Below are 26,767 nucleotides of genomic sequence, written 5' to 3'. Positions count from 1 at the left end.
CACCCACCCACCCCCAGGCTGCAATGCCATATTGCTAGCTTGCACTTGAAATGGGGCCTTTTAGTTTGGAGGAGGCCGAAGCTGGCCACTACCTCATGGCTGCTTCGGCGGCCAGGTATCCATACTCAGTCCCCAGCCGTCCGGCGGCCGGGTGTCCATAAACGGTCCCCAGCCGCCCCTATTTCTCCTGTCACCTTCCCACACACTTTTCTTAGCCAGGCCTGCTTTAGGGCAGCATTGGACGAGCCCACCAGAGAACCAGACTCCTCCGGTGGGCCCTGGCTTCTCCATCAGGGGAGTTGAGAGTGCCAAGGTGAGGAGCATGATGATGATGATAGAAGTTAGCATCTGCTTTGTTTTCTTTTAATGCAAGCGTAAGTGAGCAGCCTGCCAACCACCCACCCACCCCCAGACTGCAATGCCATACTGCTAGCTTGCACTTGAAATGGGGCCTTTTAGTTTGGAGGAGGCCGAAGCTGGCCACTACCTCATGGCTGCTTCGGCGGCCTGGTATCCATACTCAGTCCCCAGCCACCTCGCGGCCGGGTGTCCACACACCGTCCCCAGCCGCCTGGGGGCGGCCGGGTGTCCATAAAAGGTCCCCAGCCACCCCTATTTCTCCTGTCACCTTCCCACACACTTTTCTTAGCCTGGCCTGCTTTAGGGCAGCATTGGACGAGCCCACCAGAGAACCAGACTCCTCCGGTGGGCCCTGGCTTCTCCATCAGGGGAGTTGAGAGTGCCAAGGTGAGGAGCATGATGATGATGATAGTCGTTAGCATCTGCTTTGTTTTCTTTTAATGCAAGCGTAAGTGTGCAGCCTGCCACCCACCCACCCCCAGGCTGCAATGCCATATTGCTAGCTTGCACTTGAAAAGGGGCCTTTTAGTTTGGAGGAGGCCGAAGCTGGCCACTACCTCATGGCTGCTTCGGCGGCCAGGTATCCATACTCAGTCCCCAGCCGTCCGGCGGCCGGGTGTCCATAAATGGTCCCCAGCCGCCCCTATTTCTCCTGTCACATTCCCACACACTTTTCTTAGCCAGGCCTGCTTTAGGGCAGCATTGGACGAGCCCACCAGAGAACCAGACTCCTCCGGTGGGCCCTGGCTTCTCCATCAGGGGAGTTGAGAGTGCCAAGGTGAGGAGCATGATGATGATGATAGAAGTTAGCATCTGCTTTGTTTTCTTTTAATGCAAGCATAAGTGTGCAGCCTGCCACCCACCCACCCACCCCCAGGCTGCAATGCCATACTGCTAGCTTGCACTTGAAATGGGGCCTTTTAGTTTGGAGGAGGCCGAAGCTGGCCACTACCTCATGGCTGCTTCGGCGGCCTGGTATCCATACTCAGTCCCCAGCCGCCCGGCGGCCGGGTGTCCATACTCAGTCCCCAGCCGCCCGGCGGCCGGGTGTCCATACTCAGTCCCCAGCCGCCCGGCGGCCGGGTGTCCATACTCAGTCCCCAGCCGCCTCGCGGCCGGGTGTCCACACACCGTCCCCAGCCGCCTGGGGGCGGCCGGGTGTCCATAAACGGTCCCCAGCCACCCCTATTTCTCCTGTCACCTTCCCCCACACTTTTCTTAGCCTGGCCTGCTTTAGGGCAGCATTGGACGAGCCCACCAGAGAACCAGACTCCTCCGGTGGGCCCTGGCTTCTCCATCAGGGGAGTTGAGAGTGCCAAGGTGAGGAGCATGATGATGATGATAGAAGTTAGCATCTGCTTTGTTTTCTTGGAATGCAAGCGCATGTATGTAGTAGCGGCTAGGCCTGAGGTGGTCAGCGTTTTGGCGCATATCCTACCTCCTCCGAGGATTGCTGGATGTTTTCCTGCTACTATCCCAGTTCTATGACTCCCGCTAAAACAAAGCTTCAGGTGATGAATGATGGATGAGGTGGTGGCAAAGGAGAAAGAGCAGGAGGAACAGGGACCATTCACATCAATATCAGGCCAGTCAACCACACATGTCTTGTAGGATGTGTTTCTGTACCAAATGGAGCGGTTCGGCTACACAGTTATAGGGCATACAGTGAGTGCAATGCCTACCAAAAATTTAGAGGCACTCCAATGCCCCTTTGAAGTGACATGGAGGTCAGAGGGCCTTAACTAAACCATTTTTTCCATTTATAGCAACTGGGTCTCCTGTGCACTGTTGGCCTAAGCAGTGAATGGAAGGCTTTCCAAAAATTATGAGGAACTGCAGTGCCCCTTGAAACAGACGGGGATTACAGCGTACTAAAAACCTTCTACCCATTATTGGGGAGTGGGTCTCCCTTAGTGTCCGCCTATGCATTGAAAAGCAAAAGCTGACTAAAATTAGGAGGAAATGCAATGCCCGTTGGAAGAGTCGTGGAGGCAGCAGTAGCTTAACAAGACGGTTTTAATGCCCCTTACAAGAGCCATACAGTACAGCATCTTAAAAACATTATTCCCATTATTGCGGAGTGGGTCTCCCATAGTCTTTGCTTATGCCTTCCAAGCAAAAGCTGTCAAAAATTAGGACGGAGGAACTTGCAATGCCCCTTACAAGAGCCATGCAGTACAGCATATTACAAACATTATTCCCATTATTGGGGAGTGGGTCTCCCATAGTCTTTGCTCATGCCTTCCAAGCAAAAGCTGCCAAAAACTAGGAGGAAATGCAATGCCCGTTCGAAGAGTCGTGGAGGTTAGAGTTAATTAAAAACAACATTTCAATGCCCCTTGGAAGAGCTGTGGAGTTCAGAGTGGTTTAACAAGATGCTTTTAATGCCTCTCGGAAGAGACGTGGAGGTCGCAGTAGCTTAACAAGACCGTTTTAATGCCCCTCGGAAGAGACGTGGAGGTCGCAGTAGCTTAACAAGACGGTTTTAATGCCCCTTGGAAAAGTGGTGGAGGTCGCAGTAGCTTAACAAGACGGTTTGAATGCCCCTTACAAGAGCCATACAGTACAGCATCTTAAAAACATTATTCCCATTATTGGGGAGTGGGTCTCCCATAGTCTTTGCTTATGCCTTCCAAGCAAAAGCTGCCAAAAATTAGGACGGAGAAACTTGCAATGCCCCTTACAAGAGTCATGCAGTACAGCATATTACAAACATTATTCCCATTATTGGGGAGTGGGTCTCCCATAGTCTTTGCTTATGCCTTCCAAGCAAAAGCTGCCAAAAATTAGGAGGAAATGCAATGCCCGTTCGAAGAGTCGTGGAGATTAGAGTTAATTAAAAACAACATTTCAATGCCCCTTGGAAGAGCTGTGGAGTTCAGAGTGGTTTAACAAGACGCTTTTAATGCCCCTCGGAAGAGACGTGGAGGTCCCAGTAGCTTAACAAGACGGTTTAAATGCCCCTTGGAAAAGTGGTGGAGGTCACAGTAGCTTAACAAGACGGTTTTAATGTCCCTTGGAAGAGACGTGGAGGTCCCAGTAGCTTAACAAGATGCTTTTAATGCACCTCAGAAGAGACGTGGAGGTCGCAGTAGCTTAACAAGACGCTTTTAATGCCCCTTGGAAAAGTGGTGGAGGTCGCAGTAGCTTAACAAGACGGTTTTAATGCCCCTTACAAGAGCCATACAGTACAGCATCTTAAAAACATTATTCCCATTATTGGGGAGTGGGTCTCCCACAGTCTTTGCTTATGCCTTCCAAGCAAAAGCTGACAAAAATAAGGACGGAGGAACTTTCAATAATGGCAACACAGACCACGGTCACCCTGGTGGTATAGTGGTGGTGAGGCTGAGGATAAGGAGAAGAATATAAAACAGCCGAAATGAGGAAGCGTATACCCATGTGTGGGTGTGAAGAGGTGCATGTGAATACACCTCCCGAAATAACACAGTGGATTTGACTTTATCTTACTCTGCTGTCATTTGGTGGTGATGAGAAGTCTGGCCCAATCCAGCCCTTGTTCATTTTGATAAGGGTCAGCTTGTCAGCATTGTCAGTTGACAGGCGAGTGCGCTTATCAATTATAATTCCCCCAGCGGCACTAAAAACACGCTCCAATAACACGCTAGCGGCAGGGCAGGCCAGGACCTCCAAGGCGAACAGAGCGAGTTCATTCCAAGTGTCCAGCTTGGATACCCAATAATTAAAAGGCACAGAGGAATCGCGGAGGACGCTGGTACGGTCGGCAAGGTACTTCCTCAACATCTTTTGAAACTTTCCACTCCTTGTGAGAGTACCCCGCGCCTCAGGGTCTGTCCGAAGGGAGGGTCTCAGAAAACTGTCCCAGAACGTTGACAGTGTTCCCCTGCCTCTGCTGGATTGGAGTTGCGTCTCTCTCGTTTGTACGCCTTAGTTGGGCAACAAACTGTGACCTCTGCCGCTAGCGTGTTCAGATGGGAATTTTTTTAACAGTTCTGCAGCAAGGGCCTTCTGGTACTGCCCCATTTTTGTAGACCTCTCCACCTCAGGAATAAGAGTGTGAAAGTTTTCCTTGTAGCGGGGGTCTAAAAGTGTCACCAACCAGTAATGACTGTCACCCAACATTTTGACAACGCGAGGGTCACGGTTAAGGCAGCGTAACAAAGTCAGCCATCTGTGCCAGACTGCTAACGGGCAAGACTTCCGTGTCCTCACCAAGATGACGACTGACCGTGCTCTCCTCCCCCCTGCCCTCAAGCCACCCGCGCTGAACCGACGGTATGACAGTTGTACAGGTACTACCGTCTACAGCGCATGATACAAGCTCCTGTTCCTCCTCTTCCTCATTGTCCCCCAATGCACGTTGGGATGAGATGAGGCTGGGCTGTGTGTAATCGACCGCTACGGCTTCTTGATCCATCTCATCATACTCTGGCTGCAATGCCTCCTCTTTAATTCTCTGCAGAGAGCATTGCAAAAGACAGACAAGTGGAATGCTGACGGTAATGATGGCGTCATCGCCACTCACCATCTTGGTGGACTCCTCAAAGTTTGTCAAGATGGTACATATGTCAGACATCCAGGTCCACTCCTGAGGTCTTATGTGTGGAGCCTGACCTGAATATCGACGGCCTTGCTTCAGCTAGTACTCCACAACTGCTCTTCTGCGCACAAATCCTTTGAAACATGTGGAGGGTAGAGTTCCAAAGTGTGGGGACATCACACACCAGTCGGTGTGACGGAAGCTGCAAAGGCTGCTGCAACACAGCAAGGGTGGCGGAAGCTGTAGCCGACTTGCGAAAATGAGCTGACAGGCGGCGTACTTTCACGAGCAGATCTGGCAACTCGGGGTACGATTTAAGAAACCGCTGAACCACGAGGTTAAGCACATGAGCCAGGCATGGTACGTGTGTGATCTCGCCTCGCCTCAGAGCTGCCACCAGGTTACGGCCATTGTCACACACGACCATGCCTGGATGTAGGTTCAGCGGTCTCAGCCACAGATCTGCCTGCTCTTTCACAGCTGTCCACAACTCACAAGCAGTGTGAGGTTTATCAGCTAAGCTTATGAGTTTCAGCACAGCCTGTTGCCGCTTGGCGGAGGCAGTACTGCAGTGCTTCCAGCTTGTAACTGATGTGGTGATATCTGAGATGGAGGCTGAACATGAAGAGGAGGATGATGTGCAGGAGCTGTACACTATGGGGGCAACTCTGACTGACATAGGGCCCGCAATCCTCGGTGTGGGGAGGATGTGTTCCGTCCCAAGATCCGACTGGGTCCCGGCTTCCACTATGTTTACCCAGTGTGCCGTCAGGGAGATGTACCATCCCTGGCCACAAGCACTTGTCCACCTGTCCGTTGTCAGGTGGACTCTCCCAGTAACTGCGTTGTTGAGGGCACGGCAGATGTTTTGGGACACGGGCTTGTGTAGTGCGGGGATGGCACACTGGGCAAAATAGTGTCGGCTGGGGACCGAGTACCGAGGGACGGCCACCACCATAAGGTTGCGGAAGGATTCCGTCTCCAGCAGCCTAAAAGGCAGCATTTCCAAAGCAAGCAGTCGTGAAATGTGCGAATTTAGGACTGTGGCCTGTGGGGTGTTGGCTGCGAATTTCCGCTTTCGTTCAAAGGTCTGGGATATGGACAATTGAATGCTGCGGTGGGACGTGGATGCTGTTTCTTGAGAAACTGCCATAACAAGTGAAGACAGAGGAGGGGGCATCTTTGCATGCAGTATGGACAGGGGATTGCCTTGCACACACAACAGGGGGTTCTATTGCACGCACAACAGCGGAAGAAGCAGTGGTGACACCCGCTGACACTGGTCGTGGACCCTGGGGTTCACCCCACAAAGTCGGGTGCTTTGCTGCCATGTGCCTGATCATGCTGGTGGTGGTCAGGCTGGTAGTTTTGTCACCCCTGTTGATGCTGGCAAGGCAGGTGGTACAAATGGCCTTTTTGGGGTTGCCAGCAGAGTCTTTAAAAAAATTCCAGACTCTGGAAGACCTACAGGTTGTACTGGCAACATCCCTCGTGTTGGTGTTACGGGGAACTGTTGCCTGCCTTCTGTGTGCGGCCACCACACTGCTTCTTTCTGCCTGTTGGGGTACTCTGCCTCCCTCAACCTGTGTGCTGCTGGCCTCACTCTGCATGTCCTCCTGCCACGTTGAGTCAGTTACTAGATCATCCACCACCTCCTCCTCTTCCACTTGCGCACCACGATCCTCCTCCTCACTTCCTGGCAATGGTGTCTCGTCATCATCCCCCTCTTGTGACAAATTGCCAGCGTCGACTTCCTGTGGCCGTGGCTGTTCAAATATTTGGGCATCGCTACATGGGATCTCCTCTTCCACCACTTCAAGCGGAGCAGGCGAGGGGCACAAATCTGGAAATGGACCAGTGAACAGCTCTTCAGAGTGTCCAAGTGTGGGATCAGTTGATGTCTGACGACACTCGGCATGGTGGGAGGAAGGAGCATCAGGGTGAGGAGGAGTATGCGGTCGAGACTCACGGCTACTAAGAGTTGACCGTGTGGAAGACCGACCGGAGGTGGTGGTGCCCAGGTAACTGGAAGTATTATCTGCTATCCAATTAATAACCTGTTCACACTGATCAGGTCGCAATACTGGTGTTGTTCTGGGCTTCCCTAGTAATTTGGTCAAGAAGTGGGAGCGAGAAGATGTGGCTGTTGGTTGTGGCACATTTTCACCTTGGCCACGGCCCCGTGTTCTGCACGCACCATCACCAGAACGTCCAGTTCCACGTCCCTTGCCATGCGCCTTTCCCATTGTAAAGGAAGTAAAATAGCTTACACTCACACTATCAATGGAAAAAGGGTAATAAAAAGTAGATTAGAACAGTGGAAGAGGAAAACCACAGTTCTATTTCTCTGGCCTACACCCGACTCTTTTAAACAATCAGGGAGAAACTATTACTGTTTTTCGTTACAGAAAAAATACCAAAAGCTGAATAATAGAGATTTTTTACCGTGGAATGGCAAAACCACAGTTATAATTTACTGGGGTATACCAGACAATTTTAAATAGATATATTTGGCGGCTGAACAGTAAGCGACACACTCAAACTTTTTTTTTTAGGTAAAAATGGCCCAAAAGTGGATAATACAGAGGTTTGAACCGTGGAACTGCAAAACCACACTACTATTTCTCTGGCCTACACCAGACTCTTTTAAAAATATATATTTGTGCCTGAACTGTCACAGACACGCTTTTTTTTTTTTTTTGGGGGGGGGGACCGACACCAAAAGGTTAATTAGATGGGTATTTGTACAGTGTGAAGGAGGAAAAAAAAAAGAGGATTTAGATGAAAAAAAAAGGATTTTTCCTGGCCCCCGAGACCTGGAGCTAAGTCCAGCAATTTCAGCAGCAGGAGCACACAGGACTGTAATGCAGCATTTGCTGGTATAACCACTGCGTCTCCTATACAGCCTGTCTGCCTGCCTGAAATCTGGGATGGATATTAGTCCTGAGAAGGACTGTTTATTTGATCTGGCAGCCTTTACAGACCCTACACTAACTATTTCGCAGTATACATCTCTCCCTAAATCAGCAGCGCTGTCCCTACACTGTCTGATCACAGCCGTCTGTGTCCAAGATGGCGGCGCCCGGTTTTAAATACTCGAGGTGACACTGTGCGGCCAGCCAATCAATGTAATGCCCACAACCAACATGGCTGCGGCATTACAGTGACTGGCTGGCAATCCCTGCATGTTCATTGGCTCTGTAAAGAGCGCCAAACATGCAGGGCGGAGACCCGAGCTCCCGCCCGAGTAACCCGGAAATGCTTGGTGCTCGCCGAACATCCCGAGTAGCGTGATGTTCGGGCGAGTACCGATCAGTGTCGAGCATGTTCGCTCAACACTAGCTCTTACCTTACATGTTATATTATTCCAATATTTTATTCTAAGATATATTAGTTAAAATGTACTTTGTTCGTGGGACAAATCCTTTAAATTTGTTTCCATATGAAAAAGTACATTGTTATATTTGATAAGGAAACCTCAATTGTAGACAATTTTTTTTTTTTTTATAAATATTAAGGTTGAACCATGACTTTGCCCAATCTTTTAATTTTGGCCCTCTGTATATTTGAGTTTGACATCCCTAAGTATGTGATAATACACAAAAGCCAAGTTGAGTATTAAATGTGCAACATTTAAAAAATGTCAAACATGCACCAAAAGTTTATAATCTCAACCAAAATACATTATGTTTAGTGCACGATTTTGAAATATTTGCTGCAATTTTACCGACTTAAAGCAAAAGAAAACAGAGTTGTTATAGCTAAAAAAAATATTACTTTATCACATTCTGTATTTTTCAGACTATAAGACGCACTTTTTTCCTCCAAAATTTTGAAGGAGAGTGGGGGGTGCGTCTTATAACCTGGATAATACATTCCGGCTGTGGATGGTGGTGGGAGGGGTTGCGGGGGTGGAGAAGCGGTGCACAGGCAGTAGACGGCTGCTGCAGCTACCATGTGTGCCCGCTGCTAAAGCTGTGTGCTCTAATAGCGGGCACACAGGATCGCTGAGCCGCTGAAGGAGCCAGCGGCTGCGGCTGACACTGTGTGCTATTAAAGAAAATGAATATTCATTCCTCTCCATGCCCATAGTCCCGGCATGGAAAGGAGTGAATATCCCGGCAGCTGACTTCGACGTGTGAGGACGCATGGCAGTGACGTCATGCGCTGCTTATAGGCTGAGATCAACTGCAGGCATCTGAACAGAACGCAGCGCTGGAGCAGAGGAGAGGTGAGTAGAATCCTTTATTTTTTTTTCATGTTTGCAGTGATGGGGAGCCATGCTTACCAGGATGGGGATGGGGGGCCATGAATAATATATATATATATATATATATATATATATATATATATATATATATATATATATATATATATACACACACACATACACCAAAATGTTGGACATTAGTATAGAATTGGGGGGCATTACTCCTATAAAAGTGTCAGCAGCAGACCTCCCCCATCATAACCACATTTTTTGCTTAAATTTTTTTTTCCTCCTCTAAAACCTAGGTGCGTCTTATGGTCCGATGTGGCTCATAGTCCAAAAAATACGGTATATAACACGCAATATGATAAAATACATATGAGACAACTACAAGCAAAGTGTTTAGCAACTCCACAGTACATATAATGTAATAAATTAGGTATATGGACAGGTTGTTGCTACTAAGAAATGCTACGAGGGTCAGTCAATAAGTATTGCCTCCTATTTTTTTTCTCCTTAAATAAGGTAGTTATGTTAAATATTTGAATTTGGCACAATTCCTCAAACCTTCTTCTCCAATCCACAGCAATTGCAACTTCCTGCACCAACAGGTGGCAGGACTGTATCCGTTTGCAAAATGGCTGACATCGATGTTCGTATTAGACAACGTTCTGTGATTGAATTCTTGCATGCAGAAGGTGAAACGCCCATTCGAATTCATGAGAGACTGAAAAATGTGTACGGTGATGCAACAGTGGATGTCAGTACTGTTAGACGATGGGTTCGTCGCTGTAACACAGCTGTAGGGCCATCACCGTTGGCTGACAAAATGCGGAGTGGCAGGCCAGTAACCGCAGTGACTCCAAGCAACATTCAGATGACATCATTCGTGGTGACCGCCGGGTGACTGCAGATGAATTGTGTGGCATTATCTGCCTCAGTAAAGGCAGTGTGATGAAAATTATTGGACAACTGGGATACAGAAAAGTTTGTGCACGATGGGTCCCAAGAATGCTTTTTACCATGCTGGAATACATGCCCTTGTTAAACGGTGGACCAAGACTGTGGAAATGGATGGAGATTATATTGAAAAGTGACAAATTAATCGTTAATGTTGTGGTTTTCAACCTATGTAATTGCATTTGAATTTCTTGCCAATTAAAAGGAGAAAAAAAATAGGAGGCATTACTTATTGACTGACCCTAGTACATTGTTACCCCAACGTACGTATCGCAACACCATATACCCCTGAGGAAACGACATTTATGAAAACAAAACGTACTCTGGAGTAACATGCCTGTGTAGCATTTCTTGGTAGCAACAGCCAGTCCATATTTACTATGGGTAAGAGAATTTTTGCCATATACCTATGACATAGTGAAATCATATATTGGTACTTAGATATTTGTACTTTTTCATATTCTGACCATTGTGTCAATTACTGAGGATTCATTTACCTTGTGCATTCATATTAATGTGTCTATTCTCTATACCTAATCTAATCACATTAAACTGTAGAGTTGTTAAACACTTTGTTTGCAGTTGTCTCATATGTTTTTTAGCATTTTGTTATATGTAACATAGTAACATACATAGTAACGTAGGTTGAATAAAGACCTAGGTCCATCCAGTTCAACCTTCCTCCCCCAATTGTACTCCCTACACTAACACTACACTAACTTACTGGGACTAGGCCTTACAAATGTATTATTACCATTTTTATTATTGCTGCACTATTACAATTAAAAATGAACCAGTTTATGATTTTTAATTAGTTTTATATTTGGTATTACTCTTATGATTCTAATAATGGTATTACTAAAACCTCTATGCCTAAATCTGTTGATCCAGAAGAAGGCAAAAACCCCAGGACACATTCAGCAAATTTGCATCACGAGGAAAAATTCCTCCTTGACCCCGAGAAAAGGTGATCAGTCCTAGAACCCTGGATCAAACCTAATTATGATACTAGTTATGTAATTACAAGTACCGTATTAAATGTACTACTATAGGTGTAATATTATGTCTAATTTAACTGTAGCCCACAATGCTATGTGTATCGAGGAAATCATCCAGCCCTTTTTTGAAAGCTGTTATAGTGTCGGCCATTACTACCTCTTGTGATAGGGAATTCCACAGCCTGTCTGCTCTACCTCTAAAGAACCCTTTCCTGTTTAGGTGCCGGAATCGCCTTTCTTCCACACGTAATGAGTGCCCCCTGGTCCTTAGTATGGTCTTTGGGAGGAATAAGTCATGTGCCAGTCCTTTGTACTGACCATACATTTATTTATACATGTAAATGAGATCCCCTCTGAGGCGTCAGTTTTCTAAGCTAAACAGACTCAGGCTGTGTGTCCACGATGCGTTTTTTAAGCGTTTCCGCAGCGGCAAAAACGCTGCAGAAAGGCTTAAAAAAAGCATGGCAGAGAGTCTTCCATGATCCCCAGTGATAATCCGCATGTGCTATGCACATGCTGCGGAAATTTCCGCTGCAGATTATCATTGCGGAAAAAAAAGCAGCACTACCAATAATTTTGCGGAAGTGCTGCGTTTTCACCGCCATTGACTTGCATTAGAACGCATGGATTACGCATCACTGTATATGTAGATGCGCATTCCATGCGTTCTATTGTGCGGATGGTACCCAGGTCTAGAGGAGAGGAGACTCTCCTCCGGACCCGGGTGCCATAGAAACTGTGAAAAAAAAAAGAATAAAAAAATAAATATATACTTACCTTCTGGCGGCCCGCGGTGCACTCCTCCTCGCATGTCGGGAGTTCGCAATGGACTGAAGGACCTGCGCTGACGTCATAGTCATGTGACGGGTCACGCGACACTGACGTCGGCAGGTCCTTCAGTGTACCGCTGCCGGCAAGGGAGAACGGAGGGAAGCAGGACACCAGGGGCCATCAGAGGGTAAGTATATATTTATTTTTTACCATTCTTTAGGTCACAGTATATAAATCCATGCCGGTTGCATGGATTTATATAGTGTGACCAAGTTGACAAGCACTTTCCAAGTGATGCTAAAATCGCTTGGAAAGCGCTTGTCAACCCGCATGCGGAAATGCAAGTGAAGAACGCTTCACTTCCGCTTGTCCCTGGCAGGAAAAACGCATGTACAATCCGCATGCACAATCCGCATGTGTTTTTTTCTGCCAGGGAGATGCAGAAAAGCTCAGAAAAAAATCCTGAGCATTTCTGCATCGTGGGCACATAGCCTCAATGTTTTCAACCTTTCATCATATGAGAGTCCTTCCATCCCTTGTAATAATCTAGTTGCCCGCCTTTGAACTGACTCTAACTTCTGAATATCCTTTTTAAAATGTGGAGCCCAAAACTGGATCCCATATTCCAGATGTGGCCTCACCAGTGATTTATAAAGGGGTAACAGTACATTGGGATCGCGGGATTTTATTTCTCTTTTTATACTTCCTAAAATCTTGTTTGCTTTTGCGGCTGCTGCTTGACATTGAGTACTGCTGCTCAGCTTACTTGTAACCAGAATACCCAAGTCTTTCTCCTGTTCTATAGTCCCTAGGTGCATTACTCTACATTTATCTACATTAAACCTCATCTGCCAAGTGTTTGCCCATTCAGTCATCTTACCCAGATCGCTCTGCAATATCGTAATGTCAAGAACAGGTTTTAATATCCTACATAGTTTGGTGTCGTCAGCAAAAACTGACACTTTACTCTCAATCCCATCCCCAAGGTCATTAATAAAGAGGTTAAAAAGAATCGGTCCTAACACAGATCCCTGCGGCCCCCACTGCTGATTATGTCCCATTTAGAGAACGTACCATTTATGATGACTCTTTGTTTCCTATCATTTAGCCAATTCCTTACCCATCTACATATAGTTCCCCCAAGTCCTTGCTTCTGTAGCTTCAGTATAAGGCTGCTATGTGGTACAGTATCAAATGCTTTTGCAAAGTCCAGATAAATTACATCAGCCGCATTACCAACATCCAGATTTGCACTTACCTCCTCATAGAACCCCAACATGTTGGTTAGACATGACCTATTTTTCATGAATCCATGCTGATTATCATTTATTATATTAATCTCTGCAGGTCATCTCTTATGATGCCCTCAAAAACTTTGCACAATACTGATGTCAGACTTATCGGACTGTAGTTACCTGTATCCACCTTTTTATCTTTCTTAAATATCGGTACCACATCAGCTATCCTCCAATCCTATGGCACTACCCCTGTTACCAGATAGTCTAAGAATATGAGATACAGCGGTTTGTCAATTACTGAGCTTAATTCCCTCAGTATCCGTGGATGAATGCCATCTGGGCCGGGGAATTTGTCAATGTTTAATTTGCTCAGACGCAGGCGAACTTCTTTTTGTGTTAAACTAGTTATATCAGGTGGTGAACTTTGAATTTTGCCCTGTTGAAAGATCCCTGTAACAGACGGTTTGTTGGTGAACAAAGCGTGCTTGTTTAATATCTCAGCCTTTTCTTTGTCCTCTATAATTCTCTTGTTCTTATCGTTTTTTAAGGGGCCGATACCATCAGATTTTTTCGTTTTGGCATTGATGTATGTATAAAATTTTTGGGGACTTATTTTAATGTCGCTGGCGATTTGTTGCTCTGTAGATAATTTTGCTAGCTTGATTTATTTTTTACATTTCTTATTTAGATCTTTATACTCCTGAAATGCTATTTCTGTATTCTCGGCCTTCAAAATTTTGAACGCCCTTTGTTTTGTCTTATTAAACTTTGAACTGTCTTATTTATCCATAATGGTTTCTTTTTATTCCTGGACATTTTATTACCAGAGGGTATACATTTTCTACAAGATTCTAGTAGTGTTTCCTTGAACATGCTCCATTTATGTTCGGTATCCCCAGTTACCATGACATGCTCCCAGTCTAGATGCTTAAGCTCTTCCCTTAATTTGTTGAAATCAGCTTTCTTTAAGTTCCAGGCTTTTGCATTTCCTTTTTGAAATGTTTTATTGAATATTACATTGAAACTTACCATATTATGGTCACTGCTTCCCAAATGCTCCCGGACCTGTAGATCTGAAACAGTATCTGGCCTATTTGACAGAACAGATCCAGCAGATTACCTCCCCTGGTTGGTTCATCTACCAGCTGAGAGAGGTAATTGTCCTGAACTGCGGATAAGAATTTGCAGCTTTTAGCACAACTGGACGATTCTATGTCCCATTGGATATCTGGATAGTTAAAATCCCCCATAATAAGAACCCTATTATTTGCTGCCTTTTTAATTTGTTCCAGCATTTCATCCTCTACCAGTTCAGCTATATTAGCTATATATGTGAATAAAATAATATTTTTTAGCTTTGAACTATTTGGGAGTTAGCTATTATCTTTATCTTGAAGGTCTAATTCCCGAGTTTATCATTGAATAATGTACCCAGTGGACATAGTGTCTAATTTTACTGACTAGTAAGATGCACATATCCTGCAACATATCAGTGAGTGTGGCTTAGATTTAATAGATCAGCTATGGGAAAAGGTTACACACATCATCCACTAGATGTCACTAGAACACCACGATTGCTCTCAGTGGGAAAAACAAGATAATCTTGTAGTTATGATACCTTTTAATGGCTAACAAAAATAAAAAAAAATGATGTTACAACGCAAGCATTCGGGACATCATTTTTTTTTTATTTTTGTTAGCCATTAAAAGGTATCATAACTACAAGATTATCTTGTTTCTCCCAATGAGAGCAATCTTTTTTTAACTGGCTAACAAGGTACCAAACCCCTTTTTTTCCTTTTAACTAGAACACCGCATACACAGGGGCAATGCCACTGCTGCTGAGCACATATCTACTATATAATCGTCTTATCCCGTCCGTCTGTCTGTCTGTCCAGGAAATCCCGCGTCGCTCATTGGTCCGGCAGCGGCCAATCAGAGCCGCGGGATTTCAGAAAAAAGATAGCGGTCATTAGCGGCTCATCTGCGGGACGGAGCTCAGCGGCGTTGCAGCCGGGAGATGAGCGCCGCGAGGTGCTCATCTCCCGGCCGGTACCAGCAGAAGGACCCCGACCGCCGGACCCATCTGCGGGACGGAGATGCAGCTGGGAGATGAGAGGCGCTCATGTCCCGGCCGGTAGCAGCGGAAGGACCGCCAGCGTCGCTGAGATCCATGCGGAAGGGAGGACCGGGGAGCGGCCCTGCGGGTCGGGATACTTCTGCTGCGAGCGCCTGCTCATGTCCCGGGTTCTCGCAGCGGAAGTAGCCGCACAGGCAGCACCGCTCCCCGGTTCTCACCAAGACGATTCGATGATTGGTCGCGGTCTTCGGACCCGACCAATCACTGATCTTAGCGCAAAAGTTAAATACCGCTGTGCTGATTGGTCGCGGACGCTGCCCGCGACCAATCACCGATTTGGGCGCCAAATTTAAATATCGGCCGCGACCAATCAGCACAGCGGTGTTTAAATCTGGAGCCAAGATCGGTGATTGGTCGCGGGCGATATTTAAATTTGGCGCCCAAATCGGTGATTGGTCGCGGGCAGTGCCTGCGACCAATCAGCGATTTTTAACACAAATGTCCGGACCTTTGTAACACCATGCGGATACTGTGGGGACATCAGCGGCTAGGGTGTGAAGGGAGGACCGGGGGAGCGGCGCTGCCTGTGCGGATACTTCCGCTGCGAGAACCAGGGACATGAGCGGGCGCTCGCAGCAGAAGTATCCCGACCCGCAGCGCCGCTCCCCGGTCCTCCCTTCACACCCTAGCCGCTGATGTCCCCACAGTATCAGCATGGTGTTACAAAGGTCCGGACATTTGTGTTAAAAATCGCTGATTGGTCGCTGGCGCTGCCCGCGACCAATCACCGATTTGGGCGCCAAATTTAAATATCGGCCGCGACCAATCAGCACAGCGGTGTACTGATTGGTCGCGGACGCTATTTAAGTGTGGCGCCAAAATCGGTGATTGGTCGCGCCCAGCGTCGGCGACCAATCAGCACAGTGTTGTTTAAATGTGGAGCCAAGATCGGTGATTGGTCGCGGCCGATATTTAAATTTGGCGCCCAAATCGGTGATTGGTCGCGGGCAGCGCCAGCGACCAATCAGCGATTTTTAACACAAATGTCCGGACCTTAACACAAATGTCCGCTGCGGGTCGGGATACTTCTGCTGCGAGCAGTCGCTCATGTCCCGGGTTCTCGCAGCGGAAGTAGCCACATAGGCAGCGGCGCTCCCCGGTCCTTACTAATACGATTCCGCTCCCCGCTCCTCACCAATACGATTCGCTGATTGGTCGCGCGCGGAGAGCGCGACCAATCAGTGATCTTGGCGCTAAAGTTAAACACCGCTCTGCTGATCGGGCAGCGGCCGAGACCAATCACCGATTTGGGCGCCACATTTAAATAGCGGCCGCGACCAATCACCGATCTTGGCTCCAGATTTAAACACTGCTGTGCTAATTGGTCGCGGACGCCAGACGCGTCCAATCAGCGAGATTGGCGCCAAATTTAAACAACGCTCTGCTGATTGATAGCGGTCGCTGGCCGCTGGCCGCGATCAATCAGCAGTATTGGTGCAAAATTTAAACAACGCTCTGCTAATTGGTCGCGGCCGTCAGCCGCGACTAATCAGTGATTTTGGCGCCAAATTTAAACACGCTCTCCATTCCTCACTAACACGGTTCGCTGATTGGTCGCGGCCGCCGCCCACGACCAATCAGCGATTTTGCCGCCAAATTTAAACAACGCTCTGCTGATTGGTCGCGTTAGGCAACCGCGACCAATCAGCGATTTAGGCGACAAATTTAAACGCCGCTCTGCTAATTGGTCACGGTTGCCGGCCTCGACCAATCAGCGATTTTGGCGCCAAATTTAAATACCGCTCTGCTGATTGCGCTCGGTCGGCCGCATACCTATTCTAGAATACCCGATGCTTTCGAATCGGGCCACCATCTAGTCAATAATAAAACCTTTGCATTTCTGTATAGAACCGAGCTTCTTTCACAGTCCTCTTCAGTTTTTCCTAATGGTCTAAAATGAAATTTAGCCTATTTTTCATTATTTACTTGTCTATATAGTCTGAAACTGCACTAGAAAAGAAGCTGGACAGGACATGTACATAGAAGAAAGCAGGTAAATGATAGAATACTTGTACTAAGAAAGCGTTACCTGTACTCCACGTGCCGACTCATGGGTGGCTCTCCTCTTCCCCACCTATATACTGGATCTTCCTATGGTAAGATGGATAAAAGAGCATTAATATTTGCAAATGGAATAGAATATAAGCACTCAATGACAAAAAAACAAACACATACCCCCCTATATGGTCCACTTCGTCTTTCATATGTATGGGAATCCTCGTACTCTCTGTAATCTTGCTCATTGTAGCCTTCGTAACGATGATAGCCTTCATCATCTGGTCTCCGGACCACACTTACCACTCGGTGATACTCTCCCTTTATTGAAGGTAAAGAAGAGTATAAAAAAAGATGGTGAAATCTGCAATTATATGTGCACGTTTGTCATAATCAATTTAAATGGCGATATCCTTTTAGTGTAAGCCAAAATCTATACACTCAAGAACCCGTCATGCAGACTGCTGTTTTCACACTAAGGCCTCATCCAGATATCCGTTTTTCACATACGCGTTCTATGTATAGGTGCTACAGAACAAAAACCCGTTACAATCTATGGAGCTATTCACACCTCCATGTTTCTTTGGGAATGCGTATTTGCAAAAACATCTTGGAGAAATGTCTGTGATTGACATTGTAATTAAGAGGAGAAGCTTTGGAATTTATTTTTTCATACAAGAAAATCAATGCTGAAACCCTGATTGTAAAAGCTAAGACACTGACCAAACGCGGACCGTTTTTTGCATACATGAAGAATTTCAGAAGTCAAAATGAGGGCTAAGGCGGTATCATGTAGGAAACTAGCCTGATTTGAGAAACCCAGACGACCAATCAATAGAGAGGTGACTTGATTCCCACCCCTGCGCCCACCACCAGCAGATGTTGGAGAAAAGAAGGATCTGGTTGTTGAATTACTATACGCCTGATCCTTGTGTTCTCATGGAAGATAAGCCACCACACTAGTGTCTAAGTATGGAAAGATCCACTACAAAATTCCACTCATAACCTTTATATCTAGGGAGCTGAAAGCTTGCCTGCCATATACACAATTAAGTCAAAAGCCTCTTCATACACATTAGATGTCTCTGCCAGACGCTTTTCAATGGGAGACCAAAGTGATCAGGAGTCAGAAATCGGATATGCCTGATAGACAATCAGTAGGTTGGTGCCACCATACACATTTGAGTGTTGGCCGAACCCATCATTATCAGCAGATGCTGACGAAATTATTCTAATGTGTATGGGGGGCTTCTTGAGGAGAACTGACTTTACTTGACATGCGGATTCTTTAGAAAATAGCATGTTAGATATGAGACCCTTCATGCCACACATATCAGGCAGAAGAAATGTGGTTATACTCAGGACTCCAGGAGGATGGTGGTGCTCCATGGTAGGATGGACATCCAAACAATAATGTATGAGAGACCATGGCACGTCTAAGTTGCAGTGAACAAACTGTATTTATTTGTCGGCAGGTCATGTTCATGGGTATCACACTTTACAAGATGGCCAACATTTCGGCCCTCCTGAACCTAGATCATGGCCTTGGATGAAAAAAGATAGAGAAGAACTGTAAGTATGTATAGATGAGAACACAGTGTGAAGAACAGGATGTTACATAATTGTACACCGTCTGATCCTAGATATGTAACACCCCATCCTGCTCTTCACACTGTATTCTCATCTATACATACTTACAGTTCTTCTAAAGCTATATTCAACCAAGGCTGTGCAGGAGCACCGAAATGTTGGCCACCTTGTAAAGTGTGGTACCCGTCAACATGACCTGCCGACAGATGACTACAATTTTCTTAACTGCAGCTTTGGAGTGCCATGGTCTGTCGTGCAATACAGGAGGCAGAGTCCACCTAGAATGGTAATAAAAGATGACACTGGATTTTCTTTAAGGAGAACCTGTCCTCCAGCTCATCAGTGGCCAGTTTTTGCTCTTATTTTATTCCCGCTGCTCCCAAGTATTCCTTTTTTTTTTTTTGCAAAATCTGCCATAAGGTTCCATAGATATGGGCCTTTTTCTTTAGTTCTTCATTTTATTGTCTTTACTAAGTGGGTGTCTCTCAGGATTTTCTGGGGGCGTGACTGTAGACTATTCTTCATTCTTACCCTGTGAGCAGCGCCCCTCTGGAAAAGACCATAAAAAGGCCCATAACTCTGGAATCCTTGGTGGATTAAAAAAAGACAAACAGCGAAATATCCAGGGGAGCAGCTGGAATAAAATAATAACAAAAAGTGGAAAGTTTTGACCTGGTGACAGGTCCTCTTTAAGCAAGGTGTGTCCAGATCAGTAAATGTGCAGTACTCACATCTGGAGGAGCCTCACGAGGTGGGAGCCTATGTCTTGGTAACCGTTCATATTCATATCTACCATCGTTCCACATCTCTTCTTTTCTGTAGTCCACTAAAATATCAAAGAAAACACAGCATGTGTTGGAGAATGTGCAACCTAGATTATTTTTTATGCTAACTTTAGACATTTTATTTTGTTTTTATTTTCAAGATTGTAAAATTTGTATTTTATTTCTATTTACAATTATAGAGGGGAACATAATCCTGCCATTGTATTTTAAGATTCTTTAAAATAAAAAAGACAAGTCCGTAACTTTTATATTCTACTCTTGATGGAGCTGTATGAGGGTTGTTTTTTGTGCAAAGAACTTTTTTTTGTAGAACATGACAGAGATAGGCGCTACCATATACAGTATCAGAATCAAATGCAAACTAGTACCTGCAGCCGGGGAGAGCGCACAGATCGGGCCGGCAGGGCAACCATACTGCTGCTCCAAAGTGGCACGTTTCAGGAGCGCAACACCCCTCTCCCAGCAAGCAGTGAGATGCTGAACAAACAATATGAGCAGAATCCTTTTCTAATTTAATTTTTTAAAAACATTTTTTTCTTTATTTTTGCCTCTTTTTTTTTTTAAGGGCATTTGAACCTACGATCACTTTTTCTATACACAGTACTGCAACATTATGGTATTTCAGTAAATAGAAGAAACAATGATTCTCTATGGCTGGACTTCATAGGAGGCAACAGGGGCCTTCAGTAGGTCCCCGTCTGCCATGACAACCCGTCAGCACTCCGCAATCATGTCGTAAGGGAACTGATGAGCAGACCACTGGTCAAATAACACTATCGCTCCAAGTAAATGCCACTGTCAGTGATTGACAGCAGAATTTATGTGGTTAAATAGAACTCAAATAGAAAAAAAATGCACAAGCATGTAACTGAATTGAATAATACATCTCTATTAATACATATTAAAAATCAGACAAATCTATGCTAAAACTTATAATCAGAACAGACATCAAATCAAAGAGAATCAGAAAAACAGAGGGAAGCTCCATGGATGTACATATGTATATTCACCACATGAGGGCAGTATAGGACCACAAGTGCATCACCTAATACTAAGCCTCATGAGGAGGCTAAAAGAGGTCAGGCACAGGTTCTATTCAATGTATACAACTGACTAGAAAGTAAGCCGACCTGTAAGGGCCAGTATCAAGACATGAGACCCCAAAGCCTCCCCAGGGGAAATATGTAGCCAGATATTATCAAGCGGGGACAAAGGAAAATAGACCAGAGTAAATCACCGGAGACCCACTACACTTACTAATTCCTCTCAGACTGCACAGCTCTCCTGTCCACAAAATGGCCACTGATAGAGCATCATGTGACCAGACGAGTCCATCAGCTCCTCCAAAAAGTTATTCAATGCGAAGAGGCCATGGACAGGTCTGGTCACATTATCCTCCAACAGCAGCCATTTTGTGGACAAAAGAGCTGTGCAGTCTGTGAGGAAGGCTGAAGTAACAAGTGCAGGAGAAAACCTGTAATATTATACACTGCTCAAAAAAATAAAGGGAACACTCAACAACACAATGTAACTCCAAGTCAATAACACTTCTGTGAAATCTACCTGTCCAGTTATGAAGCAAAACTGATTGTAAATCAATTTCTCCTGCTGTTGTGCAAATGGAACAGACAACTGGTAGAAATGATAGGCAATTAGCAAGATACCCCCTATAAAGGAGCAGTTCTGGGGGTGGTGACCACAGACCATTTCTCGGTTCTCATCCTTTTTGGCTGTTGTTTTGGTCACTTTTTCATTTTGCCATTGCTCTCACCCCTAGAGGTACAGTAGCATGAGGTGGTGTCTACAGTACAACCCACAGAAGTTGCTCAGGTAGTGCAGTTCATCCAGGATGGCACATCAGTGCGAGCTATGCAAGAAGGGCAAGAAGGGTAGCTGTGTTTGTCAGCACAGTGTTCAGAGCATGAAATAGATACCAGGAGACGTGGAGGGGGCCGTAGGAGGGCAACAACCCAGCAGCAGGACCGTTACCTCCTCCTTTGTGCAAGGAGGAACAGGAGGAGCACTGCCAGAGCCCTGCAAAATGACCTCCAGCAGGCCACAAATGTGCATGTGTCTGCAAAAACGGTTAGAAACCGACTCCATGAGGGTGGTATGAGGGCCCAACGTCCACAGATGAGGTTGTGCTCACAGCCCAACACCGTGCAGGACGCTTGGCATTTGCCACAGAACACCAGGATTGGCAAAGTCGTCACTGGCGCCCTGTGCTCTTCACAGTTGAAAGCAGGTTCCCACTGAGCACATGTGACAGATGTAACAGAGCCTGGTGACGCCGTGGAGAGCGATCTGCTGCCTGCAACATCCTTCAGCATGACCGGTTTGGCAGTGGGTCAGTAATAGTGTGGGGTGGCATTTCTTTGGAGGACCGCACAGCCCTCCATGTGCTCGCCAGAGTTAGCCTGACTGCCATTAGGTACCGAGATGAGATCCTCAGACGATAAGCTGGTGCGGTTGGCCCTGGGTTCCTCCTAATGCAGGACAATGCCAGACCTCATGTGGCTGGAGTGTGTCAGCAGTTCCTGCAAGATGAAGGCATTGAAGCTATGGACTGGCCCACCCGTTCCCCAGACCTGAATCCGATTGAGCACATCTGGGACATCATGTCTCGCTCCATCCACCAATGTCACGTTGCACCACAGACTGTCCAGGAGTTGGCGGATGCTTTAGTCCAGGTCTGGGAGGAGATCCCACAGGAGACCATCCGCAACCTCATCAGGAGCATGCCCAGGTGTTGTAGGGAGGTCATACAGGCACGTGGAGGCCACACACAATACTGAGCCTCATTTTGACTTGTTTTAAGGACATTACATCAAAGTTGGATCAGCCTGTAGTGTGTTTTTCCACTTTAATTTTGGGGGTGACTCCAAATCCAGGCCTCCATTGGTTAATAAATTTGATTTCGATTGATGATTTTTATGTGATTTTGTTGTCAGCACATTCAACTTTGTACGGAACAAAGTATTCAATGAGAATATTTCATTCATTCCGATCTAGGATGTGTTATTTGAGTGTTCCCTTTATTTTTTTGAGCAGTGTATATTAGTCTCACAAAATCATGTCCCCAACACATTAGGTAAAATAAAGATACAGTGGACAGCCCCTTTAAGTCTGTTTTTAGAGGAAGAATGAATGTGTAATACGGATGTTCAGACACTTACTGTTATTCCTATGATATTATTCACTGCACATTCAATTCCTGTTGGAAAATCAAGAAAACAAGTCTTAACAAAATTAAATATGAATTTCGTATTATAAGTAAACATTTGAGTAAGACCCCTTTATTAAAAAGATTTTTTCATGCCAGCCATTCATGCTGAGACGAGTGTCTCTTTAAGATTCTGGAAATAGCCAAGTGGGCTGTCCTACGCTTTTTCTGTAAGTTCCACAGAAGTGAATGGAAGATCAGAAATACCCCAGCACAGCCCATTCAACAGATATTCATTCCCATTTCACCCATAAATGGCTGAATGTCATCATAGTGTATTTAAAAATGGTTGCATAAAAGCAGACTGTCTCTTTACGATATGTTCACACATGCATTTCTGAAGTGGGGAAGTGCTGCAGCAAAAATCCATAATTAATGCTGTGGAAATGGTTATGGTGAGTTCCACATTTCACCCACTGCAATGTAAAGAGTGAAATCTGTGCTGACATTCTTAATAAACTGACACCCCGTAGATCTCAAGTCTGCACTTGTCCATTAATGAAGCACAGATTTTTTTCATGGATTTCTTAAAATCTCATCCACAGCACTGCTACTATAAAACACAGAAGATCATATGTCCGAAAAATCCACTGCAACCCTACTGTGCAAGTCACAGCAGCAACTCCTCCCTCCATACAGTAATCACAGTAGCAACCTCCCACACCGAGCAACCTCACTGTGCAACCTCTCTACACAGTAATCACAGTAGCAACCCTTCACATGGAGCAAACCCACTGTGCAACAGTCACAGCAGCAACCTCTCTACACAGTAATCACAGTACAACCCCACACATGGAGCAACTCCACTATGCAACAGTCACAGCAGCAACCTCTCTACACAGTAATCACAGTACAACCCCACACATGGAGCAACTCCACTATGCAACAGTCACAGCAGCAACCTCTCTACACAGTAATCACAGTAGCAACCTTCCCACACGGAGCAACTCCACTGTGCAACAGTCACAGCAGCAACCTCTCCCTCTACACAGTAATCACAGTAGCAACCTCCCCACACGGAGCAACCTCACTGTGCAACAGTCAAAGCAGGAACCTCTCTACACAGTAATCACAGTAGCAACCTTCCCACACGGAGCAACTCCACTGTGCAACAGTCACAGCAGCAACCTCTCCGCACAGTAATCACAGTAGCAACCTCTCTGCTAGTAGTACTGGAGTTGGTAAGCCAAACCTCCGACTCCTCAATTTCCATGACTCCAACTCCCTCATACATGACTCATGTTTAAGTGATAAATTTACTGTAGCACAGATTCATCTCAGCTAAAAGTCTAGACCCTTAGATCAGGAATAGGACAGACATTTATAGGACATTTCATAACTTTCCCAAATTCTTATGAATAAATATTCCCCAAAAACTGCATTGTACTACTGTACCCAATTTATTATATATTTTAGGAGTTGGAGTCGGTCCATGTCATACCGATTCCGACTCCCCCAAAATGGACACCGACTCCACAGCCCTGCCCTCTACAAAGTAATTATAGTAGCAACCCATCAGCTTGGTAGTCACTCTCACATAGAGCAACCCCTCTGTGGAATATTCGCAGCAGTAACCCCTCCGCACAGTAGTTGCAGCTGTAACCCCTCCGCATAGTAATCAAAGTAGCAACCGCGCTGCAAAGTAGTCACAGCAGCAACCCCTCTACACAGTAATCACAGCAGCAACCCCTCTACACAGTAATCACAGTAGCAACCCTTCAGCTTAGCAGTCATCCTTGCAAGGAGCAACCCCATTGTAGTATAGTGGCAGCAGCAACCCCTCCGCAAGGCAGCGGCAACCCAGTAGTAGTCGCAGCACCAAGTCCTTTGCACATTAGTCGCAGCAACTCCTCAGAAATTACCCATTAGTCATTATAGGCATCAACCCTCTAATTTCAACTAAGAATCACAGCAATTATGCACTACGCACTCACCATTAGTACTTTCTCACAATGCTCCCCCTACTTCCAAAAAGGATACCTACAAGCAAACTTATTGAAGGTGCTTCCTGTATAAGGCTGCACTCACACTTTCATTTGGACATTTCATCTGTCTGTCCTGTTTTTGCAACAGACAAACTGGAATAATGTCTAAAAGGGATCCTTTGCATAACTGAAGCAAACAACAACAGAAGGTCTCTATTATTATGGGGACCATCTGAGTTCCCATTATATGTCAGTTTTTATAAAAAAGTTCTGCAAGCAGCACGTTTTCTTCTGTTCTAAAAAATTAACATAACAGGAACCCAGATGGACCCCATAATAATCAATAAAGTCCCACTGCTTCTAATTTATGTAACTGATCTTTATTGCAGATTCATTCCTAAAACTGGAACAGACAAAAAGGAATGTCTAAAGGCAAGTGTGAATACAGTCCTGATGAATGGGTGGTAGAGGGCACGTGCTGTGATCATTAACTACTAGAATGAAGAAATGCATTACTATAGCCACTAGGAATTTCAACTGACTACTAGGGGGCAAAACCTCAAATGAACTGTATATATGCTCAGTTCTCAACATCTTTTTTTCTTTCTTTTTATTTAAAGGGAACCTGTTACGTTGTACATGCAGAATGATTTGTGGACATCATAGTATAGAGAAGAAGCTGAGCAGACTGATATATAGGATTATTGAGAAAGATTCACTATAACTACGGTAGTATTTTATTCATTGAAATCCCTGGTGATTATGTATATAGAGTCCAGTGGGCGGAGCTACTAGTGATTGACCGCAGTCTCTGCATGAAGTCAGACATAGGAGATTGTCAGTCACTAGCAGCTCCGCTCACTGTACTCATATGTATACAATCACCAGGGAACTTAATGAAGAAAAAGTAAGCTTAACAGAAACTTTTCTCAGAAAAATGTATATCCAGCTGAACAGCTCCTCCTGCCGGCAGGTAAGAAACCGTTTTCAGCTTGACAGGTGGGAATCACTCCAGCCTTACTTTGAGTTCTTACTGCTGGCTTCTAGACCTGGCTAAGATTTGTTCTAGTCATGGAGCCGAGTGTCACACTATGATAGTGTAATGGAGAATTGTGTTCCCATATGCGACACATGGCTGTGAGACATGGATCATTTAAACCCAGAGATGTCACAGAAATGCAAGACGACCAAAAAGAAATAGACATATTTTGGACTTGTGATGAGGGTAAATTCACTAGAAAGGGAGATGCTAATCAAAATGGTCAGGGGTCAAAGGAAACAGGGGAGACCAAAGTCCTGCTGGCTGGACACCATCAAGAAAGAACATGAAGCAATTGAAAGAAGTAGTAGTGGAATATAGGAAGACATGGCCAGAACTGGCCTACAAGCAGGGCTGTGGAGTCGGAGTCGTGGAGTCGGTGTCCATTTTGGTGGAGTGTGAGTCGGTATAAAATGGACTGACTCCTAAAATATATAATAAATTGGGTACAGTAGTTCAATGCAGTTTGTGGGGAATATTTTTTCATTAGAATTTGGGAAAGTTATGAAATGTCCTATAAATGTCTATCCTATTCCTGATCTAAGGGTCTAGACTTTTAGCTGAATCTGTGCTACAGTAAATTTATCACTTAAACATGAGCCATGTATGAGGGAGTCGGAGTCAGTGTCATGGAAATTGAGGAGTCGGAGGTTTGGCTTACCGACTCCAGAGCCTTGCTGGGAAGGGTCAGCCACGACTGAATGGGTAGAATCAAAATAATGTAAAATATTCACTGAAAAAGCAATGTAATCTTCTGTATGACATAACTAAAGTATAGGAGACTAGTGGCCATCACACTTAGGGCTTTGTTACGCAGACATTTTTTTTTCTTTACTATTGATACTTATAGAAGTCTAAGGGTGCTTTCGCATTGCGTTTTGTTACACGTTAGTTGGTCCCGTCGGGGCTTATGTCCAAATTCCCCCCACAAAACGGGATTCGCTTACTACGTCTGGGTGCCCCCCTCCAGTAGGCGTATAGATTGTAAGCTTGTGAGCAGGGCTCTCACTC

At 45.6% G+C, this 26,767-nt stretch overlaps 1 protein-coding gene across 5 annotated transcripts in view; it reads right to left on the bottom strand.

Moving 5' to 3' along the window:
• Positions 1 to 26,767, bottom strand: part of PPHLN1 (periphilin 1) — a 260,154-nt gene that overhangs the window by 98,170 nt on the left and 135,217 nt on the right. For all 5 annotated transcript variants that reach the window (XM_073652019.1, XM_073652020.1, XM_073652018.1 and 2 more), the window contains 4 exons: positions 22,746 to 22,783; positions 19,516 to 19,610; positions 17,375 to 17,515; positions 17,229 to 17,290 (listed from right to left, as the gene is read on the bottom strand). In XM_073652019.1, coding sequence (XP_073508120.1) covers positions 17,229 to 17,290; positions 17,375 to 17,515; positions 19,516 to 19,610; position 22,746 — 299 coding nt within the window. In that variant the 5' untranslated portion in view covers positions 22,747 to 22,783. The remainder of the gene's footprint in view (positions 1 to 17,228; positions 17,291 to 17,374; positions 17,516 to 19,515; positions 19,611 to 22,745; positions 22,784 to 26,767) is intronic.

This window comes from Phyllobates terribilis, unplaced genomic scaffold, assembly GCF_046119375.1.
Source record: "Phyllobates terribilis strain yellow unplaced genomic scaffold, ASM4611937v1 Scaffold_11__3_contigs__length_659146591, whole genome shotgun sequence".
Taxonomy (NCBI): Eukaryota; Metazoa; Chordata; class Amphibia; order Anura; family Dendrobatidae; genus Phyllobates; species Phyllobates terribilis.
The sequence above is the reverse complement of the archived record's forward strand: the minus strand, read 5'-3'. Positions and strand labels throughout refer to the sequence as shown.